This window comes from Globicephala melas, chromosome 3 (assembly GCF_963455315.2).
Source record: "Globicephala melas chromosome 3, mGloMel1.2, whole genome shotgun sequence".
Lineage (NCBI taxonomy): Eukaryota > Metazoa > Chordata > Mammalia > Artiodactyla > Delphinidae > Globicephala > Globicephala melas.
Genome location: NC_083316.1, coordinates 113,124,078 through 113,151,710, shown reverse-complemented (window position 1 = coordinate 113,151,710; position 27,633 = coordinate 113,124,078). Strand labels below are relative to the sequence as shown.

The following is a 27,633-nucleotide window of genomic DNA, read 5'->3' as shown; positions in this document are numbered from 1 at the left end:
AGTCTTCCAACAGACAAGAGCAGTGTTTCCTCAAAGTATGATTTATGAATCACCTGCATCAGAATCACCAGAGGATCTTGGGGAAAAATGCAAATTCTCTGGGGAAGGAGCACCAGACATTTGTATTTTTATATTTTTAACAGGCTGGAGCATACAAAGTCTGACAACCACAGATCAATAGTACATTCACTGCTCAGTTATAGACTGAGCTGTTAAGCAACAATGAAAGCTGACAGGAGGGGTCCAAGATGGAGCTGTAGGAAGACCCTGAGTTCACCTCCTCCCACAGACACACCAAACCTACACCCACATATAGAGCAATTCTTCCTGAAGAAGAACTGAGGGCTGACTGAACAGCTACTGCACACAGAAGAACCACATAGAAATGGGTAGGAAAGGTGGAGGCATGGTATCCAAAGGAACCCCATCCCTAAAGGAGACACCCTGCAGTAGGGAGGAATATTGCTGAGGGGCCTGAGCACAGAATCACTCACCCTGGAACACAGGAAAAAAAAAATAGGGGTTTAAAAGGCACCTAGACTTCCTGGAAGGTAATCCATTCACTAACCCCAGAGCTTCTGCCAACAGGCAGGGAACTTCTAAAACCCTCTCCAGGGCCAGAGGCACCAGTAAGCACCACTGTTTGAGTGCCCCTGACTCCCCCCAGCCTGTGCCCACTCCAGCTCCATCCATCCCATCAAGGTGGCCTTAGGTGCAGTACTCCCCAGCAACTGCCCCTGGCCCCAGCCCCTAAAAAACTCTATCCAGTAAGATTATCATTCAGAATTGAAGGAGAGATAAGGAGTTTCCCAGACAAGCAAAAACTAAAGGAGTTTATCACCACTAAACCAGCATTACAAGAAATGTTAAAGGGTCTTCTTGGAGTGGAAAAGGCCACAGCTAGAAATCAGAATATATACAAGAAAAAAATCTCACTGGTAAAGGCAAATATATAGTAAAGGCAGTGGATCCACCACTTAAAAAGCTAGATTGAAGGTAAAAAGGCAAAAATAGAACAATCAACTCTAACTACAATAAGTAAAGGATTGACAAAATAAAAAGGTATACAATATTACATCAAAAACAAAGGGAAGGGGCTTCCCTGGTGGCGCAGTGGTTGAGAGTCCGCCTGCTGATGCCGGGGACACAGGTTCATGCCCTGGTCCAGGAAGATCCCACATGCCATGGAGCGGCTGGGCCCGTGAGCCATGGCCGCTGAGCCTGCGTGTCCAGAGCCTGTGCTCCGCAACAGGAGAGGCCACGACAGTGAGAGGCCCACGTACCGCAAAAAAAAAACAACAACAACAACAAAGGGAAGGGAGTAAAAATGTAGTGCTTTTAGAATGCCTTCAAAGAAGTGACTACCAGCTTAAAATAGATAGCTACCTTTACAGGTCTATACATATGAACCAAGCCAAAAACCTATAATGGGTACAGAAAAAAATAAAGAGAAAGGCATCCAAACACAACATTAAAGGAATCCATCAGACAACAAAGGAGGAAACCAAGAAGACAGGAACAAAGAAGAATGACAAAGACAACCAGAAAACAGTTAACAAAATGGCAATAAGTAGATACCTGTCAATATTAACTATAAATGTAAATGGACTAACTCCTCCAATTGAAAGACAGAGAGTAGCTGAAGGAACAAAAAAAATAAGACCCATCTATATGCTACCTACAAGAGACACCTCAGCTCTAAAAACACAGACTAAAAGTGAAGGAATGAAAAAGACGCTCTATAAAAATGGAAAAGAAAAGAAAGCTAGCAATACTCATATCAGACAAAACAGACTCTAAAACAAAGACTGTAACAAAAGACAAAGAAGGGCATTATATAATGATAAAGAGATCAATCCAACAAGAGGATATAACATTTGTAAACATTTATGAGCCCAGAGGAGAAACATCTAAAAATATAAAGCAAATATTAACAGAAATACAGGGAGAAAGAGAAAGCAATACAATAATTGTAGGGAACTTTAATACCCCTCTTACATCATTGAACAGATCATTCAGACAGAAAATCAACAAGGAAACATTCGTTTTAAACGACACATTAGATCAGATGGACTTAACAGATATATATATAGAACATTCCATCCTAAAGCAGCAGGGTATACATTTTTTTCAATTGCACATGGAAGTTCCACCAGGATTTTTCACATGTTAAGCCAGAAAATGAGTCTTGATAAATTTAAGAAGACTGAGATCACATGAAGCATATTTTCTGACCACAGCAGTATGAAACTAGAAATCAAATATAAGAAGAAAACTGGAAAAAACACAGACATGTGGAGACTAAACAACATGCTATTAAACAATCAATGGATCAAGGAAGAAATCAAAGAGGAAATCAAAAAATACCTTGAGACAAATGAAAATGAAAACACAACTTTCCAAAATCTATGGGATGCAGGAAAAGCAGTTCTAGGAGGGAAGTTCACTGTACTAAAGGTCTACCTCAAGAAATAAGAAAAAACTCAAATAAACAACCTAACTGTACATTTAAAGAAACTAGAAAAAGAACAAGCAAACATAAAAACTAGTAGAAAGAAAGAAATAATAAAGATCAGAGCAGAAATAAATGACATAGAGACTAAAAACCAATAGCAAAGATCAATGAAAGTAAAAGTTGATTCTTTAAAAAGATAAACGAAATTGACAAACCATTAGCCAGGCTTATCGAGAATTAAGAGAGAGCCTAAATAAATGATATCAGAAATGAAAGAGGAATTACAACTGACACCACAAAAATACAAAAAAAATCACAAGAGAATACTATGAACAATTATATGCCAACAAATTATACAAACTAGAAGAAATATATAAATTCCTAGAAATATATAATTTTCTAAGACTGAATCATGAAGAAATAGAAATTTGAATAGATGAATTACTATCAACAAAATGAAATCAGTAATCAAAAACTCCCAAAAAATCCAGGTCCAGATGGCTTCACGGGTGAATATACCAAACGTTTATAGAGGAGTTTATACCTCCCCTCAAATTATTCCCAAAAACAACTGAAGAGGGAGGAAGACCTCCAAGGCCAGCATTACCCTGATAACAAAACCAGACAAAGACACAATAAAAAAAGAAAATTACAGGCCAATATCCCTGATGAAAATAAATGCAAAAATTGTCAAAAAAGTATTAGCAAACCAAACTCAACAGTACATTAAAATAATCATAAACCATGATCAAGTGGAATTCATTCCAGGGTTACAAGGATGGTTTAACACCCATAAATCAATCAGTGTAACATACCACATTAACAAAGGATAAAAATCATATGAGCATCTCAATAGATGCAGAAAAAGCACTTGACAAAATTCAACATTTCTGTTTAATAAAGACTCTCAACAATGTGGGTATAGAGGGAAATACCTTAACATAATAAAGGCAATAAACGGCAAACCCGTAGCTAACATCATACTCAATGGTGAAAAGCTGCAAGTTTTTTCCCCAAGATCAGGAACAAGACAAGGATGTCCACTATCACTACTTTTATTCAACAAATTATTGGAAGTCCTAGCCACAGCAGTTAGGCAAAAAAAAAAAAAGAGAAAGAAATAGGCATCCAAATTGGAAAGGAAGAAGTAAAACTGTCATTTGCAGATAACGTGATACTGTATATAGAAAACTCCAAAGACTCCACCAAAAAACTATTAGAACTAATAAATGAATTCAGTAAAGTTGCAGGATACAAAATTAATACACAGAAGTCTGTTGCATTTCTATATACTAATAATGAAATATTAGAAAGAGAAATGAAGAAAACAATCCCATTTACAACTGCATCAGAAAGAATAAAATACCCAGGAATAAATTCAACCAAGGAGGTTAAAGACCTTTACTCTGAAAACTATAAGACACTAAGGAAGGAAATTGAAGACACAATTAAATTGAAAAATATGCCATATTCATGGATTGGAAGAATCAATATCATTAAAATGCCCATATGACCCAAAGCAATCTACAGATACAATACAACCTCTATCAAAACACCAATGGCATTTTTTACAGAACTAGAACAAATAATCCTAAAATGTGTATGGAACCACAAGAGACCCCAAATAGCCAAAGCAATCTTCAGAAAGAAGAACAAGGGTGGAAGTATCATGTCCCCAGACTTGAAATTATACTACAAAGCTACAGTAACCAAAACAGTATGGTACTCACAAAAACAAAGATCAATGGAATAAAGACCCCAGAAATAAACCCATGCTCATATGGTCAATTAATCTACAACAATGGAGTCAAGAATATACAATGGGGAAAAGACAGTATCTTCAATAAATGGTGGTGGAAAACTGGACAGCAACTTCCAAATGAATGAAACTGGCCCACTTTCTTACACCATATACAAAAGTGAACTCAAAATGGATTAAAAGCTTAAAAATAAGACCTGAAGCCATAAAACTACTAGAACAAAACATAGGCAGTAACCTCTTTGACATCTGTCCTAGCAATATTTTTTGGATATGTCTCCTCAGACAAGGGCAACAAAAGTAAAAATAAACAAATAGAAGTACATCAAACTAAAAAGCATTTACACAGCGAAAGAAACCACCAACAAAATGAAAAGGCAACCTACTGAACTGAGAAAGATATTTGAAAATTACATATCTGCTAAGGGGCTAAATTCCAAAATATATAAAGAACTCATAAAACTCAACTATCATAAAAGTAAACAACTTGATTAAAAAATGGGCAGAGAACCTGAATAGACATTTTTCCAAAAGAGACATACAAATAGACAACAGGCACATGATAAGGTGCTCAACATCACTTATCACCAGAGAAATGCAAATCAAAACCACCTCATACCTGCTAGAATGGCTATTATCAAAAAGACAAGAAACAGCAAGTTTTAGTGAGGATGTCATACACTGTTGGTCAGAATGTAAACTGGTGCAGCCACTATGGAAAACAGTACAGAGTTTCCTATAAAAAACAGAGTTTCCTAAAAATAAACTACCATATGGTGCAGTGAGTCCATTTCTGGGTATTTATCCAAAGAAAAGAAAAACACCACTTTGAAAAGATATATGTACCCCTATGTTCACTGCAGCACTGTACACAATATCTAAGATATGGAAGTAATCTAAGTGTCCATCGATAAATGAATGGATAAAGAAGATGTGGTGTGCATATACACACACACGCACACACACACAATTGAATATTACTCAGTCATAAAAAAGAATGAAAACTTGCCATTTGCAACAACATGGAGAAACCTACAGTGTATTACGTAGGTGAAATAAGTCAGAAAGAGAAAGAGAAATACCATATGATTTCACTTATGTGGAATCTAAAAAACAAAATAAACAAAACAGAAACAGACTCATAGATGCAGAGAACTGGTGGTTGTCAGAGAGGATGGGATAGAGGAATGGGTGAAATAGATGAAGAGAACTAAGAGTTATTAAAAAATAAGTCACAGGGATGTACAGCATAGGGAAAATAGTCAAGAACAGTGTATCAACTTTGTATGGCAATGAATGGTCACCAGACTTACTGTGGTGAGCATTTATATAAAAATATCGAATCACTATGTTGTACAGGTGAAACTACTCTAATATTGTATGTTAATTATAACTCAAAAAATTTTTTGTTTTAAAAAAAGAATGGAAGCTGACACATGCTGAGCTCTGACTTTGGGCCAGGCATTGCTATAAGCATTTTATGTGAGTTCTCTCATTTTATCTTCATTGTAACTCTACAAGTGAGGGACTCTTATTACCTTCATTTTATAGGTGATAAAACTAAGGGACACGTTGGGGAATGGAATATTTGGAATTAAAACACAAGAAGTTTGACAAGAAGTGCTATGTACTCTGCTATGAGCCTAGGAAAAAACAAAGCTCGAGACCTTACACAGGAACCTTAGACATCTATCATCTTCTGAACTTTCACTGTTGATAGTAAGAACCTAACTACTTCTGCATTTTACATATTGAAAATATTTTGATATGTACATAAGTTTTTTCAGATTACAAGTATTTACCCATTGAACCAAATGTTGTGTATAATATCCTCCAGAAGTGATAAAGCTCTCTAATAATGTGTACACTGCAAGTTAGATTCTTCATAAAACATCATCTTATCCCATCATTTCTGAAGAGCTGATTCTGACCTATCTTCAATTATATATCTATAAAATAATTAGCTCATTTCCTCCATATATATGACTGTTGTACTGTCATTAGCACATTTTTTAAAATATGCGGGGTTTTTTATGAGCTCATCATAAGTGGAAACAAGTACATAGTTCATGTCACAATTTATCTTGGTTATGTATTCAAAACAAATATAATAAGAATTCATCTCCATCATTATCAACTAAAAGCCACAACCTAGTAGTCTTCATAAAGTATTTTATAATTAAGAGTATCTTATTCTGTATTGCTTCACTGATCATGATGAAGAGGATCCCAATCAAAGGAGTATTATCAGTGTCATAGCTAATCTTCTAACTCTGGGATTGTGTAAGACACTTTTGTTGGCTTCACATTTTTTTTCTACAAAAAAATGTAATACTAAATAGCTCTTAATTTATTAACATTTTATTCAAAATGAGTTAAATGTATTTGTTGCTGATTCTAATTAAAAATAGCATTCCCTTGCCCTCAAGACTGCAAAATTTTTGAAGAAAAAGTCTTCATGTTAAGGAAATTTCTTTTTAAAATAGTATTTTATCCAATAAACCGCAATCATTAACATTGGAGAGCTTGTGTAGAGGCTTACAGGAATCAAATTAGTTTGTTGTCAAGCTTTTTAGAGTTTTAACTAGATAATTAACTTCTCTTGAACAAGGAGGGGAGGAAGAACAGTCAAACTTATTACGCATCTCTTAAATGCATGCATTTGGAAAAAAGCATTGTTACCCATTTTCACCCACCATTTACATACAAGAAGACTGAGATTCAGTAAGGTTATTATGCTCAAGGTGACACAGTTAATAAGTGAATCAAAATTCCGGGGTCTTTTCCCACATACAATGTTATATGCAGAGAAAATGCTAGTAGCATGTTAATGAACCAATGTAATCTGATTTGCATATAAACCTAGAATGACATTGTGCAAAATATATTGAAGCCAACTCTTTAATCCTAAGTATACAGACTGTCAGTTGTTAACCATGAGTTGGTTTCAAACAATAAGCCTTCTGATTCATTGTTCAGTGACCCAGATAGATCCTGGGAGTAATCCTGGTTTCTCTCACACAGGTAATATTTCAATTAAGGAGGTTTCTCTCCATTGAGGCCATCAAAATACCTTGGTGTTTAAAAATCATAGATCATTTGTTAACAAAGCAACTGGTGAGAGGGTGGAATGTGGGGAAATGGGTTTTTGCATTAGGAATTTCCTTTCAAAAAGTGGAAAGTTACAAATGAAAGCTAACCCTTTTAAAGTCTTTTTACTAGTATCAGACTTGCTCTACATCACTGACCTCTTCCTGACCCTAGACAATGGCTAAAAGATCAAGAAACAAAAGGTTACATTTAGAAAATGCATCACTCACATAAGACAAAGTGGGGTGTGACCTTAAAGCTTATTAAAGTAAACCACTTCTGTTATTCTTAAGGTTCCTCTGGTTTTAGTTTTCTTCTCAACTTCTTCCCTCTGTAAACACACACAGATACAACAGGTAGAAAACCAGTTCATTCCTCATTTTTCATTTAACAGATGAATATTCTGCTTCGGGAGCCAGAACCTGCTACCTTATATAATTGAGGTGTGTGTGTGTGTGTGTGTGTGCGTGCGTGCGTGTGTGTGTGTGTGTGTGTGTGTGTGTTATGTGCCGTTCTGGGGCTTGAGTGGGGGCCGGCAGAAATCCTTTGGAGCTGTGGTAGGAAGGCAGAGTTGCTACCTCCCTTTCAAAGCTACTGGAGAGGGGGTGGGGACTATTAAGAACCCATCACCACACCGCGTGCCAGTCTCACACACGGATCCCTCTCCGTCATGTTCCCTGGGAAATCTCCCCCAGATTAGGAAAAGAACAGTAAAGCGGGTCTGCCACGGAAGGCGAGTTTTTACTATTACAACACAAAGGACACTGGAGTGCGCTTTCACATCCTCTCAACTCCACTCACTCGACCAGCTTCATACTTCAGCACCACGGAGAGTGGCATCTATTCGGCAAACCACCCATGGGGAGCCAGATTCCCACGACTCAACACCGGATTCCGGTCATCTAGAGAAGGACAAGCCTGCGTATTTCACCCTCAATGTAAGCAGCTATGATGATTCTTTCATAATGATTTTTCCAGTACAGCTTGTTTTCTCGCTGAAATATGGAATTAAACTTTTATTAGCCCTCTCCCTCTTGTGCATTGCTTAGATTTTTAGATGTAAATCTGGATCTAAAGTCTCTTATTTGCTGGGTTGGTAGAGAATTTTTTTGTTTACTTTTTCAATGAAAGTCTAAGTTTACAAAGCCTTTTAGAAATAGGCAACTCATGCTGGTAGCCCAGTCGTTTTGTGCTAGAGTGTAGTTTTATTCCTATAAGAGAGTATGCATGTTGTCTCTTCTCCTCCTCCTTCACTACTGAGAGCTTTTTGATTTTTTTGTGGTTGTATTTATCTTAATATAAATACAGGGGTATGAGGAGGAAAAAGCTATATCCTAATAAGTTGCCACCACTAAAGAACTACAGGTGGGAAGGAGACTATTACCTTTCGTTCCTTTTCGTTGTTGAAAGCATGTCCTTTAGACAACCATTTCAGCATAACAAATATGCTTTTCTTAAAAGAGATGTAATCTGTCAGGGCTTTGGCACAAGCTTTGAAACTCTGGAACACAGAACCTCCCTCTTTAACTTTGAAGTTGTAAATTCACTAAAGTATAATTGGGTAGACATAACCAGGATGCTACTGCCATTAATTGCGACTTAAAGGCTTAATGGATTTAGGGTAGATTTGAAAGAGGCAATAATGAATGACCCTGTCTGGTGGCACTCAGTGAATTTTTGCCTCAGAATGCCACCTGCTGGTGGGTCCTATTTCTGAAGCACTGGGCACACATCAGATTTATGAATGAATTCACATTAAATCCAGAATATTCATTATGGATATGATTCAAACTCACTCTCTAAGATCTTTTAAACAATGACATTGGTTCAATTATTTAACAATTTACTAAGGTTCTATGTCACAATTATAAGTTCAAAACAATTATTTCTAAAAACACTTGAGCTAACTCCTTTAGGCAGTAATTAACCCAGAAAAAATTCAAAACTATGTGAAGCCTCATTGAGGCTAATTACACATGCATGTGGTAGCCTGGATGAGAGGATCTCTTGCTTAGGAAACGCAATCAACACTGCCCCCCACCCCCAGATAAATGTTCAGCATGTTACTTTTCTCAGTATTGCATTTCATGATTTAAGAGCCTCTCTTACTTTTTTGGTACTAGATGTTTATTTCAGACTCTTGTCACAGAGGTCAATAAACAATCAAAAGGTTACACATATCTATTGTATTCCAAGACAAATCTTCGGAGGAAAAAAAATATGTAACTATTAGAACTTACTGTTTCAGCTCTACCAGGAGCTATACACAATGAGATATAGATATTCAGTTTCACAACTCCCTAATTCCAAATAGACCACCGAGGATTTAAAAAGAAAAATGAAATAAAAGAAGCACACACAAAGCACTAGTTATACTTGCACGGCTAATACATAGGGTAGTTTGAAAATACTGAGAATAACCTCTTCTCTAAATGATGGTATTTGGTGAAAGATAAATGGATGATAAAATCATTTATTAACATTCAGGAACACTGGATAATGTTTTTCAATCCAAGATGCAATGGCAAAAAAAAATGCCAGATTAGCAGAAGTGTTTGGAAAGTATGTCTCAATATCATGTATTGTAATGAGTAGCAGAAGGATACTTTGCTTCTTTCCTGTAGGACCTGACTGGCAAGGAATATGAACTCACGTATATTCATGGAGTAAATAAGTGAATATCTTTTTTACTCAAAATATATGTGTTGCACAAGCAAATTATTTTCACTAGCTTAGGTGGGAACTTGAATGCTTTGAATCCACAGTTATTATAAATGTATTAAACTAAAATAGTTAATATTATTCAATTATTACTAGAGCACTTACTAAACTGTAATTTATACGTACTATCTCACCTCAGCTTTGACAAAATAAGGAAGATGATACTTTAGAAATAAGTTGGATGCCTTTAGAAATACATTAAAAAACATTTAGGAGTATTCTGAAGCAGTGGGAACGCCTGCTTCAGTCATCTGCCCAAGTCACCCACAAGACTTAATACAAAAACAAACAAACAAACAAACAAAAAGACTTAATACACCCTCTGATATGAGCAGTCTCACCTAGCAACTTATGGGCCATTATTTATAGTGCAGCTAATTGGAAACTAATTTTTCCTTTGCAACTCATACCTTATTTTAAAAGTTGTCAGTTACAAATAGGAAACAGTATTTATAGGATTACATGGCTCCTGTATTTGTAAGAAAGAGGACGCTAGTAAACATTAATACCTCTGTTTTATTGGCCTTCTTTAATAACCAACCCAAAGTCAAGTATTTAAGAATTACGTTATTTGACCATGCACCATATGCCAAGCATCGGGTGCCAGGTACATATACCATATAAACAAGTAATTCCCCTGCCCTCAAGGATCCTGCACTCTAGAGGGAAAATTTACAGTCTAAGGAAATTTAGAAAAAATGCATGAGGAAGATGGATGGCAGTGGCATACCAGCTAAAAGCACAGGCTTTGAAATCAGACAGATTAGACTCCTAACAGTAGGTCTACCACTCACAAATCATTCAGCCTCACAAGTTGTATAGGCAAAAGTTAATTTACCTGAGCTTCACTTTATCACCTGTTAAATGGGAATGACAGTAGCAAATATATCATACAGTTTATGAGGATTTAAAGTGATAATGCATGTAAAGTACTCAGCATGGTACCTGCAATGTGGTTAATGTGTAATAAGTGTTAATCATTAGGATTAGTCATTAAGGACAATAGCCAAGCTTATCATACGATTTGTGTGAATTTAAAACAACTCATATAAAGCAGTTAGCACAGTATCTGGCACATGGCAAATGTGTAATATATGTTACCTCTAGCTATTATTTAGAAAAATAGCTAAGCTTTATATATCAGTGTAGAGTAAAATGTAAGCCAATTTATAATCATTTACTTAAATGTACTGATATGTAAGGCGTTCATCATTATTGTCATGGACATTTGTATAAGGCTTTACAGTATCCAGGGCATTTGATACACATTATTTCATCTTGACTGTAGTCTTGAGGCCCATGGAGGGTGGATTTTAACACTTCCTTTCTACTGGCAAGGGAACTGAGGTTTAGGAGAAAACTCGAAATCACTTGACTATTTCATCACTGTTGCTCTGAACTAAAACTCACAATATGTACACTTGAAAGAGGATATACAGACCAGAACTAGGTTTTCCTGGATGGCTGACCTGACTCCTGGATTTTATCTGGTTCTAAGTTGTGGAATGTTACAGACTAAATTCGTTTCAGGCTTGGATAATTTCTACAAAGACCTACGGTGCATGTAGCAATTTTATAAAAACTACAACAAATATCGCTAAAAAGACATTGTGATTAAGTGTGGCCTTTGCTTCATCAGTAATTAACCACAGTCCCTGTCTCCAAAAGGCTCTGTGGTCATGCTCTTTTGCAGCGGGACTTAGGGTGTAGAATTCATACTTTTTATGGATCACTGACATCTGGCTTCCTTCAGACTGGCTGATGCATCTGTAAGAGCAGCTTGATAAAAATAGCAACCAAGGGATCAAGAGGGAGTTTAATAATCAGTCCTCCTCTCAAATATGGTTTTGTTTCCACTGAAACCCTTCTCAATGACATCAAATGTCAATGTATGCATTTATGGAAAATGGAAAAGATACACAGTATCTTAATTGAGGTGTTTGATGAGTTTGATCACTTATCTCAATAATATATGCAAATAAAAAGGCATGTGCATTCAAAGTTCATTTTTAAGAAAAAAATTAAAGAAGGGGCAATTAAATGCTAACTGCATTTTAGGGAGAATCATTTTGCTCATTATTGGCAGTAAAACTGACAGGATCCCCAGAGTCCAACAGAGCAACACATCTGATTCATGAGTGTGAGCTTTGTCCTCCAGCTATTGTGGACCAAATGACTATGTTTCTGACATATCATCTTTTGTGGAGTCTTTCCAACCCATATGAAAAGTATGGCTAAAGCCTGATTATCTATTGTGTCAAGATTAAATGGCAAGGATACAGTGGCTAAATATTTTCATAGGTATATAAATGTTTAAATGGGGGAAATAGGGAGAGGTTGGTAAAAGGGTACAAACTTTCAGCTATAAGATGAATAAGGTCTGAAGATCCAATGTAAAACATCGTAACTATAGTTGATAACACTGTATTATATAATTGAAATCTGCTAAGAGAGGACTTAAATGTTCTAACCAAAACATATAAATATATATCAAATCACCACAATGTGGACTTTAAATATTTTATAATTTTGTCAATTACACCTTAACAGAGCTGAAAAAATAAAACAAATGTTTTGAAAGTATCATTAGAATAGAAATCGGAGCTAATAAGACTCCCAGTGAGGTTAAAAGGCCTCCATCAATACCTGAATCAATTCACGTAGCTCCAGGGTTTGCTGTGAAACCCCTTATGTTAAGAGTAATCCCATGGAGTAGGAATGTCCCAGTATACTCTTGTATGCATACATGATTTGAAGGCCCATAATGTTTCATCAACACCAGATTCTGTAAGGAAAGGAGCTGAACTGACAATTCTGTGAGCATCCAAATGTAAGTCAAAGCTGAGGTATTTAAGGATGGGAAAGAAAGGCTTGTTTATTTCTTGCTATATCTGAGTGTCTGCTTTCAAGGTCATTCAGGAAAACGCATGGTAAGTAATAAAGACATTTTAACTTCTGACAAATACTAGCCACACACATTTTTTTTTCTTTGATAAAACATGACTATTACAGAAACATCAAGATTTATATGATGTGCAACTCTTGCACAGAAATTATCTGCCCTGAGGTTTAGTCATTTTGCTTCATCCAACTCAGTTTCTCCACCTGAAAATGAAAACGTTAACACCTTGTTTTTTATGTTTGTTAATGAAGGGAATTAACAAAGGATGCTTTAACGTCCTTTAAGTTTGTAGGCTACAGCGTCTATGACATCCATATGGACTCTGAATTTAGATTGGGTACTTATGTGTTCCTTGAGAAATTTTTCTGTGCTCTGACTTGGTTCAGTAGTTATTATATTTCCTTTGAATTAATCGCTCCACGGCTCACTGCTGTGTAGTAGTTGTGTACTTTTGACCTTGGCACCTGACCTATTCTCCCTCCTGAGCAGACCTCCAGTGGAAAAGTGATGTGGACTGAAGCTCCAGCTCCGGCTCCTGCTAGGACAGTTACTGTTACGTCTCTGAAACACTGCTCAGGTGCTCTTGAGTCTTTTCTCAGGTTGTGCTGTGACGGCAAGTCCAGAGAGGTGCTCCTGAGAAGGGAGAAGCATCATCACAGGACAGGCTGAGAAATTCATGACAAAGAGTTTTAGTCTTTTGTGGGCTTAATTCCCACCTGAGTGTGTGTCCCCAGATAACAGACCTTGAAACTGAGTTCACATCCTCTTCTGAAACAAGGCCCTTTGGGGACACAAAGAGGTGACTGCTTAGCTTTCAACTCAGTTACCTCCTCTCCTTCTAAAAGAACTTATAATAATGAACACTGTGCCCAATTTGTGAGTCTTTCCCTCTCCTGTAAAGATCTCTTTTGGAATCTCAATCTACGGTCTGCATTGGCATCAACGAGCACCCTCCCTCCCTGGAATGATGGCATTGTTGAGAGAAATGGGCTCAGGAGGGGCTCATAAACTTGAATTCTGGGAATCCTCCCTAGCAATTTTTTATCAACGTAAAATTTAGAAAAGTGGATGGCAGTTCAGAAGCTCTTCCTAAAGAAGAGAGGAGCACTCTATCAGGATTTATCACCCACAGTTGCCTTTTTTTTTTTTGTGGTACGTGGGCCTCTCACTGTTGTGGCCTCTCCCATTGCAGAGCACAGGCTCCGGACGCGCAGGCTGAGCAGCCACGGCTCACGGGCCCAGCCACTCTGCGGCATGTGGGATCTTCCTGGACTGGGGCAAGACCCGTGTCCCCTGCATCGGCAGGCGGACTCTCAACCACTGCGCCACCAGGGAAGCCCCCACAGTTGCCTTTTGAAGGAGTTGCCCACCATTATTCCTTTTACTTTTTTGCAGATGAAGAAGCTGCTCCACTGAATAGTTTAGCAGCTTCTCCCAAGAAGTGTGACTCAGGCCTAAGCAGGATCAGAGTACAAAGTCTGACCTCCAAGTCTCTGCTTTTTACCAGATTGGGGCCCCAAAAGGAGCTAACACCAGAAGGGTTTGAGCACGTCAGAAGGTAAAATGAGCAGAAAACTAAATAGAGCCCAAATTTTTAAAAATCACAAGACTGAATGACAATACTTTTTTTTTTTAATCTCAAAATACTAGGTATATTTTAAAAGCCTTCTTCTGTGATTACTTTTGTTTATCTTTTACAAATGACTTCAGTGAAGTACTCGATGCATGGAGACATGACCAATAACAAAAAGACAACTGGGAAGATGGAAAATAGTTCAAAACCAACCCCCAAGTGCTTACTCTTTAGAACAGATACTTTCTTATTGAAATGTATGCCATTTTAATATTATTTGAATAATATGAGTGTGGGTAGACTAGAAAAAGAGGCTAGAAAATGTGGGTAGGGCCAACTGGAGAATAAAAACGTTTGAGAGGTTCAAGTTTGTAGAGACTTAGGGACCTGGTCCAGACTCTCTACTTTACAGTTAAAGCATCTTGAACTGGGAACCTGCTCAAGGAGTCCAAGTGAGCTAGAGATGGGATATCCAGCTCAAGCTCAAATTACACGACAGCTATTATTATCTCCAGTCTGCCATTTTAAAAGCCTGACAAACTAAAAGGTTCAGTAACTTGTCCAGAGTCACAAGGCTGGCAAAAGGTGGAGCCAGGATTCCAACTCTAGACCTTTCAACTTGAAAGCCTGTCTCTCAGCCCCACTTGTCTCAAGATCTTCATCTGAGATTGCTGTGAGCGGGAGCGGGCAACACGGAGGCTCAGAGCACGGTCGGAGCCCAGACCTGCCGGAGCCAGGCGTGGAGTGGCAGCCTCGGGTCTCCCGGAACCATGGTGAAGGTGGGAAACAATTTCACGGAGAAGGGCACCAAGCAGCCGCTGCTGGAGGATGGCTTCGACACCACCCCCCTGATGACGTCCCTTGATGTCAATCAGCTGCACTTCCCGCCCCTGGATAAGGTGGTCGTGAAAACTAAGACTGAAAATGAACCTGACTGAAATAAAGGCAAAGCACGTCCTCCCGAGATAGCCAAGTTCACTGTCAGCATCACTGAGGGTGTTACCAAGAGGTTCAAGGTGTCTGTGCTGGTCTTCTTTGCCCTGGTCTTTCTCACCTGTGTCATCTTCCTGGTCGTCTACAAGATGTACAACTATGACCGTGCCTGTCCCGATGGCTTCACCCTCAAGAACACCCAGTGCATCCCAGGAGGCTTGGAGAGCTACCATGCGGAGCAAGACTCCAACGTCCGGGAGAAATTTTACACCATCATCAACCACCACAACCTGGCCAAGCAGAGCATCACCCACTCGGTGTCGCCATGGATGTCAGTTCTGTCCGAAGAGAAGCTCTCAGAGCAGGAGACTGAGGCTGCTGAGAAATCTGCTTAGCGAGATGGGCAGGTTCCTTACAGTGTCACTGGAAGGTAACAAAGGGACTCTGAGGGAGATTTCATTAGATATAATTACTGATAATTTAGAGGTTACTCAGGTATGGTGCAACTGCTTCTGTTTGCTAATGCTGCTTTGCAAATACAGCTTGCTGCAGACCACCATGGCATAAAATCAAGGGCATATCAGCATTGCTTAAAGAGCTCTGACACCACTTGCCATGTTAAAGAATCTTAATTTAGCGACTTTACTGGGATTTATTGGATGCTGTCAAAAAATAAATTTACACTGGATATGCAAGGGATTCGACTTCAGATAAATATGCACTTTGTGGGATTGATTTTTTTTTTTAACTACCTTGCCGTTTGCAAACCTGACTCCATAGCCATATCTAGAGTGATCCCTTGCTTTGCTAAGAGCAAGATGTACTGCACGTTTCTTCCTACCTCCCGCCAATGGCAATAGTGCCAATGGTCAAGACGCACCATAGTGAGCAGCAGAGGGAAGGAAGGAAAGATGCCATCAGGTCGCAGTTGTGCCCTCGCCTGCCCCGTGCTCACTACTGAGTGTGCAGGCACTGCAGCAGGTCAGCTCGGGCCGTGGTCACTGCTGCGGGCAGAAGGCTCCCTCTCAGTACAGAGGGTGCCCACTGGGCAGGGGAGCCATGTTTCCCTCAGTGCATGTGGACTGGGTCAGAGCATGTGAGGTGGGGACTCTGGGAAGAAGGGATCCGGGGCCACAGGTTGCAAAACCCATCTCCCTGTAGCTAGTCCGTCTGCTCTGTGATGGGCTGAGTAGGAATGAAACCTACTGGCCCTTTTGTTCACAGCTATTATGAATAAGTTTGCACCAACAGCCGTATTAGCTACTTAGTTTTAATTAGCTGGGTGAGAAAAGTGAAAGTGTAATTGCTGGTACGCCAAGGCTACTTTAATTTTTATTTTGTGGGACAGATGTAACTCCTTTGATGTAAGAAACAGGCAGGAAGAGGGGGAAGATGGCGGAAGAGTAAGACACGGAGATCACCTTCCTCCCCACAGATACATCAGAAATACACCTACACGTGGAACAACTCCTACAGAACACCTACTGAACGCTGGCAGAAGACCTCAGACCTCCCAAAAGGCAAGAAACTCCCCCACGTACCTGGGTAGGGCAAAAGAAAAAAGAATAAACAGAGACAAAAGAATAGGGACGGGACCTGCACCAGTGGGAGGGAGCTGTGAAGGAGGAAAGGTTTCCACACACTTGGAAGCCCCTTCGTGGGTGGAGACTGCGGGTGGTGGAGTGGGGAAGCTTCGGAGCCACAGAGGAGAGCACAGCAATAGGGGTGCACAGGGCAAAGCAGAGAGAGTCCTGCACAGAGGACCGGTGCCAACCAGCACTCACCAGCCCGAGAGGCTTGTCTGCTCCCCCGACGGGGCGGGCAGGGGCTGGGAGCTGAGGCTCGGGCTTCGGAGGTCAGAGGTCAGATCCCAGGGAGAGGACTGCGGTTGCTGGCATGAACACAGCCTGAAGGGGTTAGTGCGCCACGGCTAGCCGGGAGAGAGTCCGGGAAAAGATCTGGACCTGCCGAAGAGGCAAGAGACTTTTTCTTCCCTCTTTGTTTCCTGGTGCACGAGGAGAGGGGATTAAGAGCGCCGCTTAAAGGAGCTCCAGAGACGGGCGCGAGCCGCGGCTAACAGCACGGACCCCAGAGACGGGCATGAGACGCCATGGCTGCTGCTGGAGCCACCAAGAAGCCTGTGTGCGAGCACAGGTCACTATCCACACCTCCCCTCCCGGGAGCCTGTGCAGCCCGCCACTGCCAGGGTCCCGTGATCCAGGGAAAACTTCCCCGGGAGAACGCACGGAGTGCCTCAGGCTGGTGCAACATCACGCTGACCTCTGCCACCACAGGCTCCCCCCTCAATCCGTGCCCCTCCGTCCCCCCCAGCCTGAGTGAGCCAGAGTCCCCAAAGCAGCTGCTCCTTTAACCCCATCCTGTCTGAGCAAAGAACAGACACCCACAGGCAACCTACACACAGAGCCGAGGCCAAATCCAAAGCTGAACCCCCGGAGCTGTGCGAACAAAGAAGAGAAAGGGAAATCTCTCCCAGCAGCTCCAGGAGCAGCGGATTAAATCTCCACAGTCAACTTGATGTACCCTGCATCTGTGGAATACCTGAATAGACAACGAATCATCCCAAATTGAAGAGGTGGACTTTGGGAACAACGATATATTATTTTTTCCCCTTTTCCTCTATTTGTGAGTGTGTATATGTATGCTTCTGTGTGAGATTTTGTCTCTATAGCTTTGCTTTCACCATTTGTCCTAGGGTTCTGTCCGTCCAGTTTTTTTTTCTTCTTGTTTGTTTTTTTTACTTAAAAAAAAATTTTTTTCTTAATAATTATTTTGTATTTTTTATTTTAATAACTGTATTTTATTTTATCTTACTTTATTTTATCCTCTTTCTTTCTTTCCACTTTTTCTCCCTTTTATTCTGAGCCGTGTGGATGAGAGGCACTTGGTGCTGCAGCCAGGAGTCAGTGCTGTGCCTCTGAGGTGGGATAGCCAACTTCAGGACACTGGTCCACAAGAGACATCCCAACTCCACATAATATCAAATGGCAAAAATCTCCCAGAGATCTCCATCTCAACACCAACACCCAGCTTCACTCAACGACCAGCAAGCAACAGTGCTGGACACCCTATACCAAACAAATAGCAAGACAGGAACACAGCCCCACCCATTAGAAGAGAGGCTGCCTAAAACCATAATAAGGCCACAGACTCCCCAAAACACACCACCAGACGTGGACCTGCCCACCAGAAAGACAAGATCCAGCCTCATCCACCACAACACAGGCACTAGTCCCCTCCACCAGGAAGCCTACACAACCCACTGAACCAACTTCAGCCACTGGGGACAGACACCAAAAACTACGGGAACCACGAACCGGCAGCCTGCAAAAAGTAGACCCCAAACACGGTAAGATAAGCAAAATGAGAAGACAGAAGAACACACAGCAGATGAAAAACCAAGGTAAAACTCCACCAGACCTAACAAATGAAGAGGAAATAGGGAGTCTACCTGAAAAAGTATTCAGAATAATGATAGTAAAGATGATCCAAAATCTTGGAAATAGCATAGAGAAAATGCAAGAAACATTTAACAAGGACCTAGAAGAACTAAAGAGGAAACAAGCAACGATGAACAACACAATAAAGGAAATAAAAAATACTCTAAAAGGGATCAGTAGCAGAATAACTGACGCAGAAGAACTGATAAGTGACCTGGAAGATAAAATAGTGGAAATAATTACTGCAGAGCAGAATAAAGAAAAAAGAATGAAAAGAACTGAGGACAGTCTCAGAGACCTCTGGGACAACAATAAATGCACCAACATTTGAATTATAGGGGGTTCCAGAAGAAGAAGAGAAAAAGAAAGGGACTGAGAAAATACTTGAAGAGATTATAGTTGAAAACTTCCCTAATATGGGAAAGGAAATAGTTAATCAAGTCCAGGAAGCACAGAGAGTCCCATACAGGATAAATCCAAGGAGAAATACGCCAAGACACATATTAATCAAACTGTCAAAAATTAAATACAAAGAAAACATATTAAAAGCAGCAAGGGAAAAACAACAAATAACACACAAGGGAATCCCCATAAGGTTAACAGCTGATCTTTCAGCAGAACTCTGCAAGCCAGAAGGGAGTGGCAGGACATATTTTAAGTGATGAAGGAGGAAAATCTACAACCAAGATTACTCTACCCAGCAAGGAACTCATTCAGATTGGATGGAAAACACCTTTACAGACAAGCAAAAGCTGAGAGAGTTCAGCACCACCAAACCAGCTTTACAACAAATGCTAAAGGAACTTCTCTAGGCAAGAAACACAAGAGAAGGAGAAGACCTACAATAACAAACCCAACACAATTAAGACAATGGGAATAGGAACATACATATCGATAATTACCTTAAATATAAATGGATTAAATGCTCCCACCAAAAGACACAGACTGACTGAATGGATACAAAAAACAAGACCCATATACATGCTGTCTACAAGAGACCCACTTCAGACCTAGGGACACATACACACTGAAAGTGAGGGGATGGAAAAAGATATTTCATGCAAATGGAAATCAAAAGGAAAGTGGAGCAGCAATTCCCATATCAGATAAAATAGACTTTAAAATAAAGACTATTAGAAGAGACAAAGAAGGACACTACATAATGATCAAGGGATTGATCCAAGAAGAAGATATAACAATTGTAAATATTTATGCACCCAACATAGGAGCACCTCAATACATAAGGCAAATACTAACAGCCATAAAAGGGGAAATCGACAGTAACACATTCATAGTAGGGGACTTTAACACCCCACTTTCACCCATGGAGAGATGATCCAAAATGAAAATAAATAAGGAAACACAAGCATTAAATGATACATTAAACAAGATGGACTTAATTGATATTTATAGGACATCCATCCAAAAACAACAGAATACACATTTTTCTCAAGTGCTCATGGAACATTCTCCAGGATAGATCATATCTTGGGTCACAAATCAAGCCTTGGTAAATTTAAGAAAATTGAAATTGTATCAAGTATCTTTTCTAACCACAACTCTATGAGACTAGATATCAATTACAGGAAACAATCTGTAAAAAATACAAACACACGGAGACGGCTTCCCTGGTGGCGCAGTGGTTGAGAGTCTGCATGCCAATGCAGAGGACGTGGGTTCGTGCCCCAGTCTGAGAAGATCCCGCATGCCGCGGAGCGGCTGGGCCCGTGAGCCATGGCCTCTGAGCCTGTGCGTCTGGAGCCTGTGCTCCCCAACAAGAGAGAACACAGCAGTGAGAGGCCCGCGTACCGCCAAAAAAAAAACAAAAAAAAACAAAAAAAACAAAAACACATGGAGGCTAAACAATACACTACTTAATAACGAAGTGATCACTGAAGAAATCAAAGAGGAAATCAGAAAATACCTAGAAACAAATGACAATGGAGACAGGACGACCCAAAACCTATGGGATGCAGCAAAAGCAGTTCTAAGAGGGAAGTTTATAGCAATACAATCCTACCTTAAGAAACAGGAAACATCTCGAATAAACAACCTAACCTTGCACCTAAAGCAATTAGAAAAAGAAGAACAAAAAAACCCCAAAGTTAGCAGAAGGAAAGAAATCATAAAGATCAGATCAGGGCTTCCCTGGTGGCGCAGTGGTTCAGAGTCCACCTGCCGATGCAAGGGGCACTGGTTCATGCCCCGGTCCGGGAAGATTCCACATGCTGCAGAGCAGCTGGGCCCGTGAGCCATGGCTGCTGAGCCTGCGCGTCCGGAGCCTGTGCTCCGCAACAGGAGAGGCCACAACGGTGAGAGGCCCGCGTAACACACACAAAAAAAACCAAAAAAAGATCAGATCAGAAATGAAGGAAACAATAGCAAAGATCAATAAAACTAAAAGCTGGTTCTTTGACAAGATAAACAAAGTTGATAAACCATTAGCCAGACTCATCAAGAAAAAAAGGAAGAAGACTCAAATCAATAGAATTAGAAATGAAAAAGGAGAAGTAACAACTGACACTGCAGAAATACAAAACATCATGAGAGATTACTACAAGCATCTCTATGCCAATAAAATGGACAACCTGGAAGAAATGGATAAATTCTTAGAAATGCACAACCTGCCGAGACTGAACCAGGAAGAAATAGAAAATATGAACAGACCAATCACAAGCACTGAAATTGAAACTGTGATTAAAAATTTTCCAACAAACAAAAGTCCAGGACCAGATGCCTTCACAGGCAAATTCTATCAAACATTTAGAGAAGAGCTAACACCTATCCTTCTCAAACTCTTCCAAAATATAGCAGAGGGAGGAACACTCCTAAACTCATTCTACGAGGCCACCATTGCCCTGATACCAAAACCAGACAAGGATGTCACAAAGAAAGAAAACTACTGGCCAATATCAATGATGAACATAGATGCAAAAATCCTCAACAAAATACTAGCAAACAGAATCCAACAGCACATTAAAAGGATCACACACCATGATCAAGTGGGGTTTATTCCAGGAATACAAGGATTCTTCAATATACGCAAATCTATCAATGTGATAAACCATATTAACAAATTGAAGGAGAAAAACCATATGATCATCTCAATAGATGCAGAGAAAGCTTTTGACAAAATTCAACACCCATTTATGATTAAAACCCTCCAGAAAGTAGGCATAGAGGGAACTTTCCTCAACATAATAATGGCCATATATGACAAACCCACAGTCAACATCGTCCTCTATGGTGAGAAACTGAAACCATTTCCACTACGATCAGGAACAAGAGAAGGCTGCCCACTCTCACCATTCTTATTCAACATAGTTTTGGAAGTTTTAGCCACAGCAATCAGAGAAGAAAAAGAAATAAAAGGAATGCAAATCGGAAAAGAAGAAGTAAAGCTGTCACTGTTTGCAGCTGACATAATACTGTACATACAGAATCCCAAAGATGCTACCAGAAAGCTACTAGAGCTAATCAATGAATTGGGTAAAGTAGCAGGATACAAAATTAATGTATAGAAATCTCTTGCATTCCTATACACTAATTTGAAAAATCTGAAAATGAAATTAAGGAAACACTCCCATTTACCATTGCAACAAAAAGAATAAAATATCTAGGAATAAACTTACCTAAGGAGACAAAAGACCAGCATGCAGAAAATTATAAGACACTGATGAAAGAAATTAAAGATGATACAAATAGATGGAGAGATATACCATGTTCTTGGATTGGAAAAATCAACATTGTGAAAATGACTCTACTACCCAAAGCAACTACAGATTCAATGCAATCCCTGTCAAACTACCACTGGCATTTTTCACAGAACTAGAACAAAAAATTTCACAATTTATATGGAAACACAAAAGACCCGGAATAGCCAAAGCAATCTTGAGAACAAAAAATGGAGCTGGAGGTATCAGGCTCCCTGACTTCAGACTATAATACAAAGCTACAGTAATCAAGACAGTATGGTACTGGCACAAAAACAGAAATATAGATCAATGGAAGAGGACAGAATGCCCAGTGATAAACCCACGCACATATGGTCACCTTATCTTTGATAAAGGAGGCAAGAATATACAGTGGAGAAAAGACAGCCTCTTCAATAAGTGGTGCTGGGAAAACTGGACAGGTACATGTAAAAGTATAAGATTAGAACACTCCCTAACACCATACACAAAAATAAGCTCAAAATGGATTAAAGATCTAAATGTAAGGCCAGACACTATCAATCTCTTAGAGGAAAACATAGGCAGAACACTCCATGACATAAATCACAGCAAGATCCTTTTTGACCCACCTCCTAGAGAAATGGAAATAAAAACAAAAATAAACAAATGGGACCTAATGAAACTTAAAAAGCTTTTGCCCAGCAAAGGAAACCATAAACCAGACCAAAAGACAACCCTCAGAATGGGAGAAAATATTTGCAAATGATGCAACTGACAAAGGATTAATCTCCAAAATTTACAAACAGCTCATGCAGCTCAATAACAAACCCATTCCAAAAATGGGCAGAAGACCTAAATAGACATTTCTCCAAAGAAGATATACACATTGTCAACTAATACATGAAAGAATGCTCAACATCATTAATCATTAGAGAAATGCAAATAAAAACTGCAATGAGATATCATCCCACACCTGTCAGAATGGCCATCACCAAAAAATCTAGAAACAGGGCTTCCCTGGTGGTGCAGTGGTTGAGAGTCCACCTGCCGATGCAGGCGACATGTGTTCGTGCCCCGGTCTGGGACAATCCCACATGCGGCGGAGTGGCTAGGCCCGTGAGCCATGGCCGCTAAGCCTGCGTGTCCAGAGCCTGTGCTCTGCAATGGGAGAGGCCACCACAGTGAGAAGCCCACGTACTGCAAAAAAAAAAAAAAAAAAAAAAATTCTAGAAACAGTAAATGCTGGAGAGGGTGTGGAGAAAAGGGAACACTCTTGCACTGCTGGTGGGAATGTAAATTGATACAGCCACTATGGAAAACAGTATGGAGGTTCCTTAAAAAACTACAAATAGAACTACCATACGACCCAGCAATCCCACTACTGGGCATATACACTGAGAAAACTATAATTCAGAAAGAGTCATGTACCAAAATGTTCATTGCAGCTCTATTTATAATAGCCAGGGGATGGAAGCAACCTAAGTGTCCGTCAACAGATGAATGGATAAAGAAGATGTGGCACATACATACAATGGAATATTACTCAGCCATAAAAAGAAACGAAATTGAACTATTTGTAATGAGGTGGATAGACCTAGAGTCTGTCATACAGAGTGAAGTAAGTCAGAAAGAAAAAGACAATTACCGTATGCTAACACATATATATGGAATTTAAGGGAAAAAAATGTCATGAATAACCTAGGGGTAAGACAGGAATAAAGACGCAGACCTACTGGAGAACGGACTTGAGGATATGGGGAGGGGGAAGGGTGAGCTGTGACAGGGCGAGAGAGAGTCATGGACATATACACACTAACAAACGTAGTAAGGTAGATAGCTAGTGGGAAGCAGCCGCATGGCACAGGGATATTGGCTCGGTGCTTTGTGACAGCCTGGAGGGGTGGGATAGGGAGGGTGGGAGGGAGGGAGACGCAAGAGGGAAGAGATATGGGAACATATGTATATGTATAACTGATTCACTTTGTTATAAAGCAGAAACTAACACACCATTGTAAAGCAATTATACCCCAATAAAGATGTTAAAAAAAAAAGATACATTGAAGGAAAAAAAAAAAAGAAATAAAATTGAGTTATTTGTAGTGAGGTGGATGGACCTAGAGTCTGCCATACAGAGTGAAGTCAGAAAGAGAAAAACAAATACCGTATGCTAACACATATATATGGAATCTAAGGGAAAAAAAAAAGAAAGGGTCATTAAGAACCTAGGGATAAGACAGGAATAAAGACACAGACCTACTAGTGAATGGACTTGAGGATATGGGGAGGGGGAAGGGTAAGCTGGGACAAAGTGAGAGAGTGGCATGGACATATATACACTACCAAACGTAAAACAGATAGCTAGTGGGAAGCAGCCACATGGCACAGGGAGATCAGCTTGGTGCTTTGTGACCACCTAGAGGGGTGGGATAGGGAGGGTGGGAGGGAGGGAGACGCAAGAGGGAAGAGATATGGGAACATATGTATATGTATAACTGATTCACTTTGTTATAAAGCAGAAAGTAACACACCATTGTAAAGCAATTATACTCCAATAAAGATGTTAAAAAGAAAAAAAAAAGAAACAGGCAGGAAAGGCTAGGAGGAGGGCTGGCGTCGTACCTTGCAAGTCCAATTATGACATTTTCATTCACAATCTTTTTAAGATAATTATGTTTCAACCTGAATCTTGACAGTAAAGTATATGTTTACGAAATTGCCAGTTAGATAAACTAAGTGTGTAAGATGATTAAACAGAAAAAAGACATTCATGGACATTTTTTTCCACGTTATTTAAATGTGTTGTTTCTGGTGGACATGTCAAAAGTTTCACTGTTTTTTTAGATCAAAAATAAATGACAAATAGTGCAAGATCTGTTGCGAACAAGCATGGTGGTCATGGCCAACTCCATTACTGTTTCCTGAAATGTGCTTCCAAAACATACAGTATATATGTGGAATCTAGAAAAATGGTACAGATGAACCGGTTTGCAGGGCAGAAATAGAGACACAGATGTAGAGAACAAACGTATGGACACCAAAGGGGGAAGTGGGGTGTTACGGGGGGGGGGATGGTGGTGATAGGATGAACTGGGAGATTGGGATTGACATATACACACCAATATGTATAAAACTGATAACTAATAAGAACCTGCTGTATAAAAAAATTAAATTAAATTTAAAAAAAAAGAAAGAAATGAACCCAGCATATAAATTAACCTGTTTTTCTATCCACATAAAAATCTAGGTTTGATCCTAAGAAACTGTGGCTGAATTTCCTCAGGAAGGCTGCTTCAGCGGCCATCAGTAAGCAGCAATGAGTCTAGGCCTGCTCCGTGCAATACTTGCCCTTTAGTAGGTGCTCAGTCTGCATGGGGACGAGCACGGAAGCACAGTCCCGCCATAGTATAGCACTGAAACAGAGGTGTGTGGCCATGCCTGCATACTGCTGCAGTTTTGTCATAGTGTGGGAGCTCATAGGGTGGGAAGCAAAGGCAGCAGTGTCCATGGTGGCCACTTCTGTGGCAGAACCCCTGAAGAACTAGGCACATCAACAGGCAGGAAGGGACAATAAAACTCACGTGGACTGAGTACTTTCTACATGCACGTTACCTCATTTAATCCTCCTACGGACTCTATGGCCCACAAAAGTTATCCACATTGTACAGGTAAAAGCACAGAAAAGCATTGTACTAAAGCACAGAGAAGTTAAGTGACATTCTCAACTTTGCACAAATGGAAATAAAACATACAGCCCTTGGCCTGTTTCCGCCACATCATGACGTCACACTCTCCACGTCCACCATTAGCTTGGCCTAAACCCACATTCCACCCAAGGCGGATAGACTGCTGTGTAACTTAACCAATATTCTTCCATTAGTATAAGAATAGTTTGGGTTATGAAATTTGTCTTAATCTCAGTGATAGGACAGTAATTTCTAGCAAGATTTCATAACTTCTCAAAATATTCCAATCACGATATTCTTTTTCATCTCAACAATTTTTGTTTGCTCTGCCCCTGGGGAACCTGCAGGATCCTTGGAGAGTAACTAGCACCTTTGCCTTATCACCCCACAGGTTGGGAAGCAGCACCTTCAGAAACATGCAGCGCCGGCACACGACACTGAGGGAAAAGGGCCGCCGTCAGGCCATCCGCGGTCCCGCCTACATGTTCAACGAGAAGGGCACTAGCCTGACGCCCGAAGAGGAGCGCTTTCTGGACTCGGCTGAGTATGGCAACATCCCGGTGGTCAGGAAAATGCTGGAGGAGTCCAAGACCCTCAACTTCAACTGCGTGGACTACATGGGGCAGAACGCGCTGCAGCTGGCAGTGGGCAACGAGCACCTGGAGGTCACGGAGCTGCTGCTCAAGAAGGAGAACCTGGCGCGGGTGGGGGACGCGCTGCTGCTGGCCATCAGCAAGGGCTACGTGCGCATCGTGGAGGCCATCCTTAGCCACCCGGCCTTCGCGCAGGGCCAGCGCCTGACGCTTAGCCCGCTGGAGCAGGAGCTGCGGGACGACGATTTCTACGCCTACGACGAGGACGGCACGCGCTTCTCCCACGACATCACGCCCATCATCCTGGCGGCCCACTGCCAGGAGTATGAGATCGTGCATATCCTCCTTCTAAAGGGCGCGCGCATCGAGCGGCCCCACGACTACTTCTGCAAGTGCAATGAGTGCACCGAGAAGCAGCGGAAGGACTCCTTCAGCCACTCGCGCTCCCGCATGAATGCCTACAAGGGACTGGCAAGTGCTGCCTACTTGTCCCTGTCCAGCGAAGACCCTGTCCTCACCGCGCTGGAGCTAAGCAATGAGCTAGCCAGACTAGCCAACATTGAGACTGAATTCAAGGTAACTCTCCCACTTACCACCCTGCAGGCAGATTGCCCTGTGGGCTCTTCCAGGTGTGTCCAGGAGCCAAATGGGTTGTCTTCTGGTTTAACACTGGGTCTTGCCTATTCAGGCTCACAGGGAGGAAGGGAACTTCCTCAAGGTGTGGCAGATGTAGGCCTGAAGGAAAAGCAGCCCATTAGGTGAAATATTTGAAACCACATAAATGTGGCAAAG

The 27,633-nt window shown here is 40.5% G+C and overlaps 1 protein-coding gene and 1 pseudogene across 1 annotated transcript in view; both read left to right on the top strand.

The window, feature by feature from the left end:
• The first annotated feature begins 7,984 nt into the window (after positions 1–7,984).
• Positions 7,985–27,633, top strand: part of TRPC7 (transient receptor potential cation channel subfamily C member 7) — a 141,905-nt gene continuing 122,256 nt past the window's right edge. Inside the window, exons 1-2 of the mRNA XM_030869368.2 lie at positions 7,985–8,242; positions 26,640–27,417. Coding sequence (XP_030725228.2) covers positions 8,241–8,242; positions 26,640–27,417 — 780 coding nt within the window. The 5' untranslated portion in view covers positions 7,985–8,240. The remainder of the gene's footprint in view (positions 8,243–26,639; positions 27,418–27,633) is intronic.
• LOC115860096 (neuronal vesicle trafficking-associated protein 1 pseudogene) lies at positions 15,258–15,948 on the top strand (annotated as a pseudogene).